We start from the raw sequence: 17,915 nt of genomic DNA on the forward strand, positions 1-17,915 counted from the left end.
AGTTGTGTGTGTGTGGGGTTTTTTTATCTGTATAATTAGTAGGCTCTCTAGCAATACCCCTAAAATATTATCTCGAAGTATAATTAAATCACAAGTAAATATGTATATATAACACTTTATCTGAATCAAAATTAAAATTCATAAAAACATATAAACAAATGAACATGTAACTACATGCTTACAAAAAAATCTCTGTATATAAATCTCATGCGGTTGCAAATGGTATAATACAGGATAAAGACTTGATTTTTTTTAGGTTAAAATACATATAATGCTGTTAAAATTAATATAGTACGGTTAAGTCCGCATGTAGTTGTTGCATACGGTGCGGTTAACACCGCATGCGACTAGTGCAGGGCCCTTGCAAGTCGCCGTGGTTTATTACTACTATATTTGATCAAGTCAGTTATCACTGTTATGTTTCAGTTCATTATAAATTGCAACAGTTAGTGGCGCTTATTAGCGTTTTCACAGAAATATGTTAAAATAGATTCGGTGGAAATCCACCTCTCACCGGTCTGAAGACTCTGATTCTATGAGGTCTGCGGCCGCAGACTGGAGGGAGCAGACAGAGGGTTATTTACTTGAAGATGTCGTCAGGAGCTCTCCTCATGTTCAGTGTTCCTCGTGTCGTGTGCACGGGGTCTTGTTTAGAGTACTGTCCGGTTTGGAGCTGAATGCTCAGTGCTCGGTTGTCTCTCCTGACATCAGATGGGTGTTTACCCTTAAGAGCTGCTCCCGTGTTCTCTGTCAGCATAGGAGTATTTGTATGCATTCACTATGCTGTGAGCTAATAAATGGTGGGACCGGTGGTAGGTGGTTATGGCAGTATATTTCTGCAATCTATTCAATAGTAGTAGCAACTCTTTATACGCGTTTCATAGCACTGCTCAGCTCTTTCCTCAGTAATGAGTTGCAACACCAGAGTTTTTTTTTATCTGCCTGCACGGGGGGGGAAAGGGGCCCATCTATAAGGAGGGGGGAGAGGGGGCCATCTATAAGGAGGGGGGGAAGAGGAGGCCATCTATAAGGGGAGGGGGCCATCTTGAAGGGGGGAGGGGGGGCATCTGTAGGGGGGGAGAGGGGGCTATCTATAAGAAGGGGGGGAAGAGGGGGTCATCTATAAGGGGCGGAAAGGGGGCCATCTATAATGGGGGGGGAGAGGGGGCCATCTATAAGGGTGGGCATCAAGGGAAGGGCAGAGGGGGCCATCTACAAGGGGGGAGAGGGGGCCATCTATAAGGAGGGGGGAGAGGGGGCCATCTATAAGGGGGGAGAGGGGGCCATTAACAAGGGGGGGAGAGAGGGGGCCATCTACAAGGGGGGGAGAGAGAGGGGGACATCTACAAGGGGGGAGAGAGAGAGGGGGCCATCTACAAGGGGGGAGAGAGAGAGGGGGCCATCTACAAGGGGGGAGAGGGGGTCATCTACAAGGGGGTAGAGAGATGGGGGCCATCTACAAGGGGGAGAGGGGGGGACATCTACAAGGGGGAGAGAGGGGGCCATCTACAAGGGGGAGAGAGGGGGCCATCTACAAGGGGGGAGTGAGGGGCCATCTACAAGGGGGAGAGAGGGGGCCATCTACAAGGGGGGAGAGGGGGCCATCTACAAGGGGGGAGAGAGGGGGCCATCTACAAGGGGGTAGAGAGGGGGCCATATACAAGGGGATAGAGGGGGCCAACTATAAGGTGAGAGAGAGGTGTGCATCTATAAGGGGGGGAGAGGGGGGCATCTATAAGTGGGGAAGACAGGAGGGCAACATAGGGGGAGAGAGGGCCATCTATAAGGGGGGCAACATAGGGGGAGAGGGGGCCATTTATAAGGAGGGGGAAAGAGGGGGCCATCTGTAGGGGAGAGGGGGGCTATCTATAAGAAGGGGGGAAGAGGGGGCCATCTATAAGGGGGAAAGGGGGCCATCTATAAGGGGGGGATAGGGGGCCATCTATAAGGGTGGGCATCAAGAAGGGACGGGGAGAGGGGGCCATCTACAAGGGGGGAGAGAGGGTGCTATCAACAAGGGGGGAGAGAAAGGGTCATCTACAAGGGGGGAGAGAGGGGGCCATCTACAAGGGGGAGAGAGAGAGGGGGCCATCTACAAGGGGGAAAGAGAGAGAGGGGGCCATCTACAAGGGGGGAAGTGAGGGGCCATCTACAAGGGGGGGAGTGAGGGGGCCATCTACAAGGGGGGAGAGAGGGGCCATCTACAAGGGGGGAAGAGGGGGCCAACTATAACGTGGGAGAGAGGGGGGCAGCTATAAGGGGGGAGAGGGGGCCATCTATAAGGGGGGGCAACATAGGGGGAGAGGGGGCCATTTATAAGGGGGACAACACAGGGGATCATCTATAAGGAGGATACATAGAGGCGGTGGCATATATTATTAGGGGGTCACATAGAGTCAGCCTACCCACTAAATGAGGGTGTAAAGGGGCCAATACAGATGTGCAGTTTGTAGAGATGAGGATGGTGCCAGAGTGAGGAGCCTAATATGTCTGTCTGGCAGATTCTGTGGATTCGTGGCTCGGAGAAGTTCTTATAACGGCCCAGGGCGGATGGAGAAGAAGATGAAAAGGGAAGAACTCTGATTAGAGAAGACGTCCCCTGTGAGTCACCTGATATAACTGCACTGTAATGTATATGGAGTACAGAACCTGTGTACAGCTGGGTCAGCCTCTATATGACTGGATGAGGTGATAGTGATCTGTTTACAGTGTATTTTATTCAGTAGCAGCGGTGGTGTTAGTCAGTATGTGGTGGTGTTAGTCAGTAGCAGCGGTGGTGTTAGTATGTGGTGGTATTAGTAGCAGCAGGGGTGTTAGTATATGGTGGTATTAGTCAGTAGCAGCAGTGGTGTTAGTCAGTATGTGGTGGTATTTGTCAGTAGCAGCAGTGGTGTTCGTCAGTTTGTGGTGGTATAGTCAGTATGTATTGTATTAGTCAGTATGTGGTGGTGTTAATCAGTATGCAATGGTGTTAGTTAGTATGGGGTAGTGTTATTTGTTACTTGTTACCTGGTATTGTGTTTTATTGGTCCTAGTATACTGGATTTGGTCAGTAACAATATGATGGTGATGGTTTTGGTGTGGTGGTAATATTTCCTTCTTATATACTGGTATTATTGGTAATATTGGTCTCAGTATACAAGAATTGGTCAGTAACAGTATGGCGGTAATATGTATGGTGATAATATTTTCTCTTCCTATATGCTGGTGTCATTGGTAATACACTGTACTTTATTGTCTTGGTATATATATATATATATATATATATATATACCAAAAGCATCACTTGGTCGTGAAAGGAGGGGGGAGGGGCAAGTTGACCTCTCACACCAGGGCCAAGGAGACATTAGCTACGCCCCTGATCTTATACTTAAATGCAGAGGCGCTTCTAGTACTTTATACACCTACCATAAAAAGGTAGGCTAAGTGCTGGATCATGGATTTTGGGTGGCATGTACAATATTCTCATTGCGGGAAAAAAAAACGCCCTATGTCAGATTGCTGCAAAAGTTGGCATGCATTTATGCCACTGTCTTAAAATAGGTATGGTCTAATTAGACACTTGGTCCTTGCCACAAGAGGATGCAAATGTACGTCCCCCACTGCCCTGCTCTCAGAGGCTACCTTTGGGTTGTGTGCCTCTTGGTGAGACATCATTTACTTCTATGGCTTATTTAAAGACATTTTGTTACGTTGTAAGACTTTTAGACTGAGAGAAGTAGGATGGTGGTTTTTTTTTTTGTTAAACTGCACACCATCTAGGCCGTTCTTACCAAGTTGTTAGGAGGTGTTGGGAGGAGTCTTTACATGAGGTCAGGCACACACAGAGAATGGACTCCAGATGTCCAGACAGATCACCAGTACGGAAGGTTTGATCCGCCAACAAGCACAAGGAGTTCCCACAGTTTTCACACAGATGGCATCTTCATTAAGCCTTGTCTTAGTTTAGTAAGGAAATTTGATGTCAAGGTGCCCTTCACAGGTACCATCACCCTTGCTGCAACATCTGTGGGGAGATGTGCTGCAGGATGCCATATGGAACCTGTATGCTCGACTGTATCTCATCTTGTATCCAGGCAGCATAACAGTGCTTAAGCCTCCATTTATTGTACAATTTTCCCTAATAAACGTATAACTTTGCTCTAATATTTTTATTGCTTACATTTACCATTGTACTTTCATTCATTATATCAAGTGTCATTCAATTTCTATAACATGGAGCATTATTTTTCTTGTTGGTAAGTGGCATGTGGGGGGGGGGGAGCTTAATCTGCAAAAATGCTGTAATGAAACCAAAGCAGTTTCCTCAAATTTGTATGCTGCAGGTGTCAATGTGGGGAAAAAAACATAACTAAAAACTAAACTTGAATAACCTGAACATGAGTGGTTGCACAGGTGCATCGTCCGTCACTGCTGAAGAGGGAGATGCTACTTCTTTTTATGGCCTGGACACCTATAGATTGCATGCCTGACCTTACACCTGTTTATGGAAAAGAAAGAAGAAAGAGGAACACAAAGCTATATGACTAGTAGGGATGAGCGAACCGGCCGAGGTTCGGGTTCGTATGAACCTGAACTATCCGCTTCTGATTCCCGCTGTCTGCCCGCTCCGTGGAGAGGGTGGATACAGCCTGAGGACCGCCTAGAAAACAGGGATACAGCCTATGGCTGTATCCCAGTTTTCTAGGCGGTCCTTAGGCTGTATCCACCCTCTCCACGGAGCGGGCAGACAACGGGAATAAGAAGCCAAGAGTTCAGGTTCATACGAACCCGAACCTCGAGCGGTTCGCTCCTCTCTAATGACTTGGTGGCATAAGAAAATACACATAAAATAACAATATGAAAATGATGAATTAATATTGTATGTTTATCTCAATATGACGCAATATGCATAGCTAATATTCTACTGACATTTTCTCACTGGTTTGGACTGGAGAATTAACCGAATTTCACACTGAATAACTGTAGCGGTCAATAACATCTTGTAACTAAAAAGAAGCCAAACAGTATAAAATATGTTTCTGCATTAGTTATTGTTCACTGTACATGTAATGACGAGTTACAATACATTTAGTCACACAGGCAGAGAGCAGCACTTCACTCTATCATGGGGTTTCAAGTGACTTACAACCTCATCCAATGTAAGATATGGGGGAGCTCACCAAAAATACAGGAAAAACAAGGGGTGCAGCTAAGTGTTCAAAGAACAACCTTATAAAAATAAGCAAGAGAAAAGCTGGACACTATAGTAAAGCGCACCCAGGGTCTGCACCAGGGTATCTGCTCCCATGTAACCTAATTGATATTGCATATATGGTCTGGCTCTTTTTGCTATGTTAGAGGTTTACACTGGTGTTTACAATGATTGAACGATTCATTTGCACGTTTGCACTGTAGCACTTTTAACTTTTTACATTGTTTACTATTTACTATAGATCTTTTTTGTATTTTTGCCAGCCATTCGATCTTATGCACTTTATAGCTTATATTTGATCATGTGGAGCATCACTAACATGCTTGATTCCCTGGTAAAGTAGGAGAGTACATTGTCCTCCTGCTTAGTTTTCTACATACCTATGTGGTTTTTAATTGATTTTATCGCTGTTTGTTGTGGTGTGTTTTTTGTTTGTCTCAATAAACTTTGCATTTGGTTTGGATATAGTGGTGTGTGCTTTACTATAGTGTCCAGCTTTTCTCTTGCTTATTTTTACAACCTCATCTTGAAGATATTTAGTGTGACTGATAAGCGGGGGATTTACTGCCTTGTGGCTGAGACCACATATGGGCGGGGGATCTACATTTGCACATATAACAACTCTTACTGATAGTGTTTCTAGTGTTCCTAAGTATCTCATCTGCACTAACACTGTGTGATGGCATGTAATTGCTTTGGGGCACATTTATCAAATGCCCCCCCACACACACACACTGAACCGGCACCAAATTTGTGCAAACCACCCTAGTTCTGTGGTGTAACTGATGGGGAAAAGGGGGGGGGTGCAGTAAGGCAGAGCAGGTGTACATTTTTGTGCACACTGTGCGCCAGGTGCGGGACCCACCTGGCAGGATGAATGGGAACAGGGCCTAAGTTAAGACCGACTTACAAGTATACTGGTCTTAATAAATGTTCCCTTTTGTCCTTTGTTATACCAACTGTTTGTATAATATGCCTTGAAGATGGATCACGCTATCTGTTTCACTAATAATTAGCCATACACATGACTAGACAGTATTCATTTATTTAGTGATTCTGTGTCTACGATCTTTGTTACAGCCATAGCTAACAGACAGTCCTAGGTGAGATAGCTTGCTGAGGCATGCATGAAGGGATTGCCGCAATACTGTTGAGCTGTGCTGTATGTGTATCATGTGGTGTGGCAATGAGATGGAGATGAGCGAAACTTTAGTAGGTTTGGGTTTGCAAAACCTCCGAACGTTCATTATTTGACTCCCAGTGGTCTATGGCTGTATCCATGTTTTCCAGGCAGCCCTAGGGCTGTATCCATCTTTTCCAGCCACCAGAAGTGAAATGCCGAGCATTCGGGGTTTTGCAAAAAAATTGTAGTTTCGCTCATGGTGGTCATGGACGGTGTAAGCACAGCTGTTGCGCCTGTCCCATCAGTATTGGGGATAAAATATAATATACTGTACATCTCTCATTCGATCGCAACAGATTTAACCCCTTAGATGCCACAGTAAATAGCAACATCCATGTCCAGCAAGTAGTTAGAATGAGGCATAAACTGTCCTGGCATAAAGTTTTTTATCCTCATATCATTGCTTATTGTGATGTAACATTCAACAATTAGCTGTAGATTATAGTTTATTACACCTTATTAGCTTTATACAGTATAACAAATAATAAACCCAGTGAAGCCACCACCCATAGTGTTCTATTGTACAGCTCACATTTCGGAGGAAGTCCCTGTATATATAAATTGCTGTCACTTAGTAAGCTCCTCACACTGATCTCTCAGGAGTCTCTGCAAAATATCCCCTGGTATTTCCTTGCGTGGGACATCAGGACACCTCCTCCAAGGCGTGGAGAACAATGAGGAAGTATCCAGACTGATAAGTGTTCTTTGACTTATTAGCAGATTACTGTATGATGAAGCAATGATATCAGGTCTCCATGGCAAAGCTGTGTCTCTTCACGCTGGGCTGGCTGCCATTCCTTAGTGCTGCTCTGTGCCTGCTTTCACCAACACAAGGTAAATCAGCTCTCATTTCTTCATTTAGCAGATTTACTCTCATATTATCAAGCAAGAATTTTTAATTGAAAGAATTAGATTAATGAATGAATTAATAGATAGATGATAGAAAACACAATGATACATTTGAAATGATAAAATAAGTTTCTTTGAATTTATAGGGATAGATAGATAGACAGACAGACCATGGATAGATAGATAGATAGATAGATAGGAGATAGATAAATAGGAGATAGATAGACCATAGATGATACGTATATAGACGGACATACAGAATGATACATAGACAGATAGATGAGATGGATAATAGACTGTTCCTAAATTTTTCTGACGCATGTTGTATTATGATAATTCTGATGATGATGATTATTAGTTGTTGTTGTTATTATTATTATTATTATTATTATTATTAGATATTTATGTTATTAGATAAAATCTATAAACATATAAATGCTGACAGCATATGACCACTAAAATGATTACAATTTATATGTATACTAGAAAATGTACCCGGTGCTGCCCGGGTATAAAGTGTCAGTGTGTTAATTAGATTTGTTCTAAGGTGCCCAGGAGGCCAAGCTAAAGGTATTGTTTCATCTGAGTTAATCAGTGGAATTAGTGTATACCTGTAGTGCATAGTTGGAGGGGTTCTGTATACCCACAATTTATAGTTTTTAGGGGTCTCGCATATCTGTAGTGCATAGTTGGGGGGGCTGTATACCTATAGTGTATAGTTGGGGGGGGGTTCCTGTATACCTGTAGTGTGTATTTGGGGGGGCTGTATACCTGTAGTGTATAGTTGAGAGAGGTCCTGTATACCTGCAGTGTACAGTTGGTGAAGGTCCTGTATACCTGTACTGTATAGTTCGGGGGTCCTGTATACCTGTAGTGTATAGATGGTGCTGTATACCTGTAATGTATAGTTGGTGGAGGTCTTGTATACCTGTAGTTTATAGTTTGAGGGTCCTGGATACCTGTAGTGTATAATTGGTGGAGGTCTTGTATACCTGTAGTATATAGTTCGGGGGTCCTGTATACCTGTAGTAAATAGTTTGAGGGTCCTGTATAACTATAGTATAGAGTTGGTGGAGGTCCTGTATACCTGTAGTGTATAGTTTGGGGTCCTATATACCTGTAGTATATAGCTGGTGGAGTTCCTGTATACCTGTAGTATATTTGGGGTCCTGTATACTTGTAGTATAGAGTTGGTGAAGGTGCTGTATACCTGTATTATAGAGTTGGTGTAGGTCCTGTATACCTGTAGTGTATAGTTTTGAGGTCCTGTATACCTGTAGTGTATAGTTTGGGGTCCTATATACCTGTAGTATATAGTTGGTGGAGTTCCTGTATACCTGTAGTGTATAGTTTTGGGGTCCTGTATACCTGTAGTGTATAGTTTGGGGTCCTGTATACCTGTAGTATATAGTTGGTGGAGGTCCTGTATACCTGAAGTATATAGTTGGTGGAGGTCCTGTATACCTGTAGTATATAGTTTTGGGGTCCTGTATACCTGTAGTGTAAAGTTTGGGGTCCTGTATACCTGTAGTATATAGTTTTGAGGAGGTCCTGTGCACCTGTAGTGTATAGTTTTGGGGTCCTGTATACCTGTAGTGTCCTGTATACCTGCAGGGTTGTATTTACCCGTAGGGCAGTGTTATTCAGTCACAGTGTGTCGGTATTGGTCATGTCTGGTATGGCGGTGTTATCCAGTCACAGTATGGTGGTATTGGTCAGGTCTGGTGTGGCGGTGTTATCCAGTCACGGTATGGTGGTATTGGTCAGGTCTGGTATAGCGGTGTTATCCAGTCACAGTATGGCAGTATTGGTCAGGTCTGATATGATAGTGTTATCCAGTCACAGTATGGCGGTATTGGTCAGGTCTGGTGTGGCGGTGTTACCCAGTCAGTTTGCCGGTATTGGTCAGGTCTGGTATGGCAGTATTATCCAGTCACAGTATGGCGGTATTGGTCAGGTCTGGTATGATAGTGTTATCCAGCACAGTATAGCGGTATTGGTCAGGTCTGGTATGGCAGTGTTATCCAGTCACAGTATGGCGGTATTGGTCAGGTCTGGTATTACAGTGTTATCCAGCACAGTATAGCGGTATTGGTCAGGTCTGGTGTGGCGGTGTTATCCATTCACAGTATGGCGGTATTGGTCAGGTCTTATATGACAGTGTTATCCAGTCACAGTATGGCAGTATTGGTCAGGTCTGGTATGACAGTGTTATCCAGCACAGTATGGCGGTATTGTTCAGGTCTGGTGTGGCAGTGTTACCCAGTCACAGTTTGGTATACCTGTTGTGCCCTGTGTATACATGTACTGTATGGATGGAGTAGGGGGTCCTGTATATACATGTACTGTATGGATGGAGTAGGGGGTCCTGTATATACATGTACTGTATAGATGGAGTAGGGGGTCCTGTATATACGTGTACTGTATAGATGGAGTAGGGGGTCTACCAGTTATTACTGTGGATGTTGTGAGGCAGCTGCCCTAGCAACCATTGCTCCCTGTGAAAATGAGAGCAGTAATCCTATTGGTTGCTAAGGCTCCAACTGCCGTGTCTGCTGCAGCTAATTATATCACCTGTGTTTGCAGTGAGGAGATTTTCCCATTCATCTCTATGGGGCGCCTCTCTTTCCCCTCCCCCTCCCCTCCTGTACATCTGGCGGGGACGGGACCTTCGCAATAACCTTCCCGGGCACCCAATGTATCTGTGTGGCAAATTTGGGGTCAAACGGTTCAGGCGTTTGGAAGTCTATAGAGGACAGACAGACAGAAGGACAGACAGACAGACTTTGATTTTTATGATATAGATTACTGTATCTTTTAAAGCCAAGGGGCCTGTGGACTATATGGAGTTGTACAATACTAAACATACAGTATTAGCAGCCATTGAGTATCACTCACATGAGTATCATAATTACATACTGTTGGATAGTACAAGGATGGAAACCCCCATGCAGGATGGATGACGCATGTCCACAATTAATACTTCCCTAATCCAGTCAGAAAACAGACAAACTGTACAGCTTCTTCGTGTATTATTTTACATGCCATTGTTCTAATAAAATGGATATGTACATTGCTCTTACAATGGGAAGTGATTTGTTAGAATAAGCCGTCTTTGATACAGAAGCTAATCATAGACTTGTAGTCTCATAGACTTAGGGCCCTATTACAGCAATAATCGGCCGAATCTGGCCGATTTGTCCGATTTATCACTCTATTTAATAGAGACAATGATCAGCAGATTAACGATCCTTTATATTGTCAGAATTGCCCATAATGGAGATACAGGCGAAGAGTGGATTGCGCTCAGCACTACTCCTGATCACAGCAGGTCTTAGCAGTGAGACCCACTGTAATCTGGAGATTTAACCGGATAGAGGGTGCAGCGGCAGCATGATCTACTCCCCGGCCATATCTCTGTAATAGCCAGTTCTGACATGGTAAAGGATCTTTTACACAGGCTGATCATCGGCCAGTAGTGTTGCTATAAGCCCTCCTTGGGCTGATAGTTGGCCTGCATAAAAGTGACAGCGATCAGCGGAGGAGCGGGAGAATGCAAATGTATATTAACTTTCTAGAACCAGATGGTTTTCAAAAATGATTTTTTTACTAATGTGTACATTTCATATTGAACAGCTGCCAATAACCCAAAATGTATGAATTTCTTTGTAACACCAATAATGTTCCAAGACCTATAGATTTCCAAGATGTTTCCACTATAAAAAAAACACTAAGTTAATGCCTGTTCTCAAAAACACACTCACTTCCTTTGTGCAGACTGAAGGTTTCTGTTGCAGCTTCCGCTGTGTTTGAATCTTATAACGTACAGAAACTTTCTATACTGTAAAGTTGTGGTGTGATGGCGTCACTGGTTCCTGTTCAGCTACGGGATGTAGAAGTGATGGAAGAGAAGTTAAAGCTGATAAAGAAATGTGCACAATTTTCTGGATTCTACTAAATAGGCTCAGAAGATATACATCTAACCCATTACTTTACTGATTTTCTGTTCTGGATAAGTGTGTTGGGTATTTCCTCCACCTCCACTATAATAGATATATTACTATTATGTGGTATTAGTCACAGACACATTGTAGAAGATAATGGGTCAGAATGAACTGAAAATGTAAAAATATGCAAAGGAAAAAACTATTACCAGATACTTTCTATGTATGTTGTATATTCTGATTAAAACCAACTCTATGATTTTCCCATAGGAGACAATGTCACATCTCCTACAAATGTCCACTTCCAATTGGGATTCTTTGCCCACATTTTAACCTGGAGCCATGACAAAACCACTGATGATGGAATCTTGTATGAAGTTGATTATCTTAGGTAAGGAATAGCATGAAAGCATAGTTAACGTCATGTGTGCCATGACCAGAATGCAAAAAGATATATATGCAATATTACATTTCTTCAAGGAAATAATTTTAGCACATTGACAGAAGGCAATTTAGAAAGAGATGATGTAATAAAGGGGTTTGGCCATGAAACAGACTGTGTATATTCTGTGTATTGGGGATGAAAGTCTGATCAGTGGAGGCTTGACCACTGTGTACATGAGTACAGTGCTCTGCTATCTTTGGGTATGTTCACACTGAGCAAAATCGGTGGAATTCCGCGGCAGAGCTCTCCGCTGAGGAATTCCGTCGGCCTCCGTGTCAGTGTCCTTGCGCGCCTCCACTTCCTCTGCTCTCTGCTCAAAGATACAAAGATATGACATGGTAATTCTTTAAGTGGAAGGAGTGGAGGTGCGCGAGCCCTCCCATAGACACATTGTTTGACACTGAGGCAGGTGGAATTCCACCGATTCTGCTCAGTGTGACCATACCCTTATTGTGGACCATAGAGTTGAATGAAGGGGCAGCACACATGTCCAACCACCACTCTATTCAACAAGGTTGACCATTAACAGTGGCGATCCCAGTGGTCAGACAATGTGGCAAACAGATCACTGATCTCCGAGAGACCAGCCAAAGAAGACACTTTGCGCTCAATACAGTGAAATCCTAGGTGCATTGCCCCCTGGGGCAGATTAGGCATATTGGTCACCCGTGAGGATAGAGGATGAGTCTATTTTGTGGGCTAATCACAAGTGGACCCTGATACTTGACTTTAGTGTAAAAAGGAAATGTATGCAGCAATGGGGGATACTGCTCGGGCAGTATACACGTAATGAACACACATGAAAGTAACCAAAAAAAGCTAAGAAACTTCAAGATGCAGCCAATTTTTATAGTTAGCCTATTTTTATATCTTTGATGTTCTGTGGAAGATTTTATATCATCTTACCTTTCTGTTCTCAGGTATGGCTCTAACTGGACGTCTGTACCTCATTGTCACCATATAAGCCACCAATATTGTGATCTCACAGGGGAGACCTTGCCCAAGAGCCTTGGGTACTATGGAAGGGTCAGGAGTATTCTTGGAAACCAAACATCAGAGTGGTCCCGAACAGCACGATACACATTCACAGAAGGTGATTGATTATATGTGTGACATGTATAGACTGGTTTACACTATTGGATGGTTTTTTAACATGGAAGCATAGGAAAATGTGGAAATGTGGACCTGTTAGTGAGCCTTGATGTGTATTCCCTTGTAGACATTTAATGGGTACCATGAGGTGTCATAAAGTTTTCTCTCCAGTTTAGCGTGCAGTCGCTCCTTCCTCCTGAGGCTTAGGTAATAGGGATACGACCTTGTTGGGTTGGTTAAGTGCACAAGCTCTATTGGATTAGTATGGGGCTTAAGCATGGGACTGACCCGGCATGGTGGAGAACGTCATGACAGGTACCCTTTTAGAAAATGCAATTTTATGTATTGTATACATTGAACACTAATCCTATGATTTTCACACAGTTAACCTTCCTCCACCAACTGTACTGCTTGACGTAAATGGAACATTACTACACGTTGAGCTAATTTTACCTGAGATCACAAAGGACAACATTACTCGTAATTACAAGGATATTTTCCATTATAATCGTGTATATACATTAAAAATCCGGCGAACTAAAGATAATCACACGGTAAGGCAAGCCAAATATGTGTGTAAGTTTTTTTTATACATGGTTGCTACATGTTTAGATCAACATTGGGTTATTTTACTTAAAGGCAGCATTAAGTCCAAACTAGCCCACTTGTTTCGGAAAGGATTTCTGTGCTAGGCAATATTTCTTTTAAGTGACGTTATAATGTTTGCATATTATTTACCACAATGTGAAAGTGTTGTGGGAGGAAGTACAGAAAAGGACTCTTTCTGATAAATAGCATACGTGCAACCGAGACAGTGTACTGTATGAACCTATAGCAAATCCCTTCCACTGACATACTGATTAGCTGGCACAAGAAGAGTTCTTAATTATAGCCAGTTCTTGCCCTTTGCCATGCATACCTCCAGCTATGCCCTTACCTACATTAGCTCATTCCCAATCATTACTGGAAAATCTGCACTTCTTAGGTACATGATAGAGACCATGAAGGCAGGAATTAGCAACAAGGACTTTTTACTATCATATAATTAACTCTCTCCTCCCTTACTTCTCAAGCCAGTCACCCCCAGCACAAGACATGCCAACATGCCAATGGCATAGTGCTGCTAAAACTGCACTGACTAAGCTTCCACAGTTAGTTCTATTCCTATCTCTCTCCCTCTCCTCTTTCATTCCCACTTCCTGTGTGCTGTCTTGGTCTCTCTGTTACTAGAAAATTATTTCCCGACAACAGGTAGTGGACAGAAGATTACAAGAAAGGGAGAAAACTAGTGGCCAATGCTTTAGAACAGTTTTTCTGGGGTAAGGAGTCATTTTTGGTAAGGGAAGTTTACAAAAATAGTGATTACAAAAATCACATGAAGGGAAGCGGAGTGAAGCAACAGTGACATTGTGTCATTAGCTGATACGTCAAGAGTTCACATCAAAATCTTTTTCAATCAACTATACATGGCCACATTGTACATGGTGTATTTGTCCTGTGTTCCCTATCAAACTATAGTATTTTTTAAACATATCACAGGAAATTGGAGATTTTAGCTTCCCAGTAATTGCTATGCCTTTGGGGTATCTTTCAAAGTCTACAGTGAAACTGTATATAGATCTAGTGTCTAAACAGAAAGATGTAGCATGCAACAGAGAGAAAAATCCTGCTCTTTCTAAGCCCTAAGGCTACGTTCACATTAGCGTTCGTCCTTCCGGCACCATTCCGTCATCTTTTTCCATTTTAGAGAAAGCGAAACGGAAATTGTCGGATCCGTTATAATCCCCATACATTTCAATGATATTTTATTGTGCTCCGTTTGACCAAATAGTGCTTAGTTAGCATGCAATCCGTTCAAGTTCCGTTTTTCTGAACGGACAAAAAAATTGTGTTTGCAGTATTTTTTTTCCGTTTTCAAAAATGGAACTTAAACGGATTGATGCAATATATTTTTTTTTTATAATGATAGTCAATGGTGACGGATCCAAAAGGAAGGTTAAACCGTTTGCGTCCGTTGTTCAAGTTTCCGTCCCATTCCGTTTTCTAGTTGGAGCATGCGCAGTAGGGGAGAGAAGACAGGAAATTCTTCTGGGAAGAAAGGGGAGGAGCTGGAAAAAAAAAAAAAAAGAAAAACGGACATGAACGAAATTACGAATGGATGACAAGCTTATGCTAATTTTACTAACATAAACGGATACACTAACATTTTTGGCTATTCGTTTGCATCCGTTGACATCCGTTAGCAAATCCGTCTTTAGCTATCCGTTTACAAAAAATGAATGGATCCGTCAGTTTCATGTAAAAACGCTAGTGTGGCCGAGCCCACATAGATGGGTGCAAAGTCTATACAAACCATGCTGTACTGTCAGTAACAGGAAATCTGACATGAAATATTGCCACACCCTGAAAAGACGAACCTGAAAACACCACTGAAAATTGCAAACTCCAATGCTGTCTCTTTGTATTCTTCTTCAGCACTGCATGCATTGAAATATACATACAACTCTATGGTTTGCAGTTTCTTAATCTATCTTATTTTTATTAGTTTCAGCATGTAAAGAATGTTGAAAGTTTCAGTATTTCTGACCTTGCTGAATCAAATGAGTATTGCCTGAGTGTTCAGCCTTCAATAGCATCACGTCAGAACATTGGAGAACCGTCCCCAGAGGTCTGCATCTACCTGGGAGAATATGGTAAGACAGTGGGATCTCTGGTTTTACTATACAGTAGCTAACTTTTAAAGGGAACCTGAGACATTGCAGTGCAATCTGCAGGCAGCTTTTTATAGAGCAGGTGGAGATGAGCAGATAAATGTATCGTTATATGAAAGAAGTTCTAGAATAACTTATTTATCTGGGCTAAGTAGTCATGTAGGCGGTCCTACCCAGTGATTGACTGCCCACATGACTACTTAGCCTGGAATGAACAGATGTTTATAATGACAAGGTATCCTGGAACTTTTTTTTTTTTTTTTTACAAAACTATACATCAATCTGCTCAGCTCTCCTGTTCTATAACACCTGGCGAGCAGATTAGACTGCAATTTTAATAACAGCCCTTGGCCGTGACAGTATTTGACATCCACATCTTCCTATGCCATTTCAGGGTTGACAAGCACTACTCTCCTGATACTAGCAGTCTGCATCCTGAGCTTTCTGGTCTTACTGATCTGTGTCAATTTGTTCATCTGTTTATATATCCGTGGAGTTGTGAAGACCCCTAAAACACTGGTGAGTTAAATGTACATAACTATCATAAAATCACAGAACAAATAACAAAGTGCCATGTTTATGGACCCCGTATGGTGTCATACCAATGCAGGGAACTCAAAGTGTACCTAGTGCCACCATATAACGCACCCATAATATAGAATGCCATTGTTAAGATACACTGTAGAATTTATATTCGATCACTTTCATAACTCAGCACCTTTACTATTAAGCATCATTAAACTAATGTAATGTATTACCTCCAGAAGTCTCTCATTCAGAGAAGTTGGTCCTGGATGGATAAACCCCCCTCTCCTGTTATTGAAACAACCCTATCCTGGGAGACTGTCCTGAAAGATCATCTGATGACCGAGCCAAGAGACTCTCCCATGCGTAGCAGTGCAGATAGCGGATTTGGAAGTCAATTCTTCATAAACAACCTATTAAAACTTTCTCCGGAGTCTCCTGAGAGATGTGCAGATGAGCATGAAACCAGTGAGCCAAGGATGAATTCCGGCTTTAAAGAGTTTTCTGTACAAGAAGAAGACCTCAATAGAAGTCTCCAAGGAGAGGACAGCGGTATCAGTCTTTCAACAGGTTCCCCGACCCTCAAGCGTACAAGCAGCCATACTGATACTCCCTATAGAGGAAATGCACTGAGTTGTGATGACTGCAGGGAGGAGGTAGAGGTTAATGTAATGCTGGGGTACCTGAAACAACTAGACCCAGAAAAGAAACCAAACTCCTTTAAGGATGGGGAATTGGAGAACACATGGCAACCACAAATTAAGGACTACCTTTCTCAAAGGCCGGAGAATTTATGCAAGGACAAAATAGACTGTAACATTTTTGAAGAACCATGGATTCAGGTCCCAAAGACATTTCAAACTCCAATACCACATACAGTAGCTTTCAGTCCTTTCAGCCGGGTACTGTGGGATTTAGGGGTCAGCGCACCATCCCTTACAGACGTAGAGCTCCTAGACACTAGAGCTTAAGTTTCTGAAGGAGATGTGTTGGTGCTTTATGTAATGAGCTTGTTAACCATGCATCTGAGGGGTTACACTGGGGGATCTGAGTTATCTCTGATCCCGGCCATCACAGATAAGTGTCATGTGTTTTATACAACTAAATAATGTGGGAATGGCTCCTCCATACAGTATTATACTTAAGTCTCCTGTTGGCCTCACCTGTCTTTCTTTGAAGGCCATATGGCTAGCACATTATAGTCATAGGCTGGCCATGAACCTGAAAAACGTTACTAGCCTCAACTAGTTCATTCTAGAAACTTTCCTTAAGGATGTGGAGCCCCTAGATCTTGAATTTCTAATAAATGATACAGTATGATAGTGCTGTATGTAATAAGCATATTGATCAGGCATCTGAAGGCTTTAGATGAGACTGACAACTCTAGGGAACTAGGGAAAGAGTACATGTGCAGGGACATCTAATCTTACAATGTAATATGTGATATATCCTGATATTTCTAGTTCAGCAATTATATATTGACATATTGGTAATAAATCCATTGGTGTGTATTTGCACTTTGATATATTAGATCTTTATAGACAACACACCTGATGGTCACTGATTTCAATATACACAATCAGTATGCACAGTAGTTTGTATATATTTATTTATTTGTATATATTGTTTACATTTCTTGATCATGCTTACGTTTACACACTGTATAGATATCAATGGCTTTTATACCCTTGTTTGTATTAATAAACTGAACAAAAACTTTACTGATGTTTTCTCTATATTATGACAGAACATTGAAAAACTCACATTAATTTTAGTGCTTGAACTTTTTATTTCAAAGCTTGAAATCTTAACCCCTTAAAGGGTTTTCTGGGTATTGCAACTAGACGCCATAACTATACAATGAATATAGCCATCTGCTTCATTTGTTTATTGTGTTGAAGCCACAGCTCAGCCAACCAGGTGATCAGTAGGATGGGAGAGGGGGGGGGGGGGGGGGCAGGTTTTGGCACTG

At 42.4% G+C, this 17,915-nt stretch overlaps 1 protein-coding gene across 2 annotated transcripts; it reads left to right on the forward strand.

Moving 5' to 3' along the window:
- The first annotated feature begins 6,964 nt into the window (after window positions 1–6,964).
- IL10RA (interleukin 10 receptor subunit alpha) lies at window positions 6,965–17,664 on the forward strand. 2 transcript variants are annotated; one of them, XM_069947058.1, is made up of 7 exons: window positions 6,965–7,211; window positions 11,441–11,561; window positions 12,536–12,708; window positions 13,092–13,261; window positions 15,253–15,400; window positions 15,813–15,937; window positions 16,183–17,664. In XM_069947058.1, exons 1-7 carry the CDS (start codon window positions 7,133–7,135, stop codon window positions 16,912–16,914), a joined length of 1,548 nt encoding a protein of 515 aa, XP_069803159.1. In that variant the 5' UTR covers window positions 6,965–7,132; the 3' UTR covers window positions 16,915–17,664. The 2 variants fall into 2 exon arrangements, with proteins under 2 accessions (XP_069803159.1, XP_069803160.1); XM_069947059.1 differs by having other exon boundaries at window positions 16,186–17,664.
- The last annotated feature ends 251 nt before the right edge of the window (window positions 17,665–17,915 follow it).

The sequence above is a fragment of the Dendropsophus ebraccatus genome, chromosome 12 (assembly GCF_027789765.1).
Source record: "Dendropsophus ebraccatus isolate aDenEbr1 chromosome 12, aDenEbr1.pat, whole genome shotgun sequence".
In the NCBI taxonomy this organism is placed as follows: Eukaryota; Metazoa; Chordata; class Amphibia; order Anura; family Hylidae; genus Dendropsophus; species Dendropsophus ebraccatus.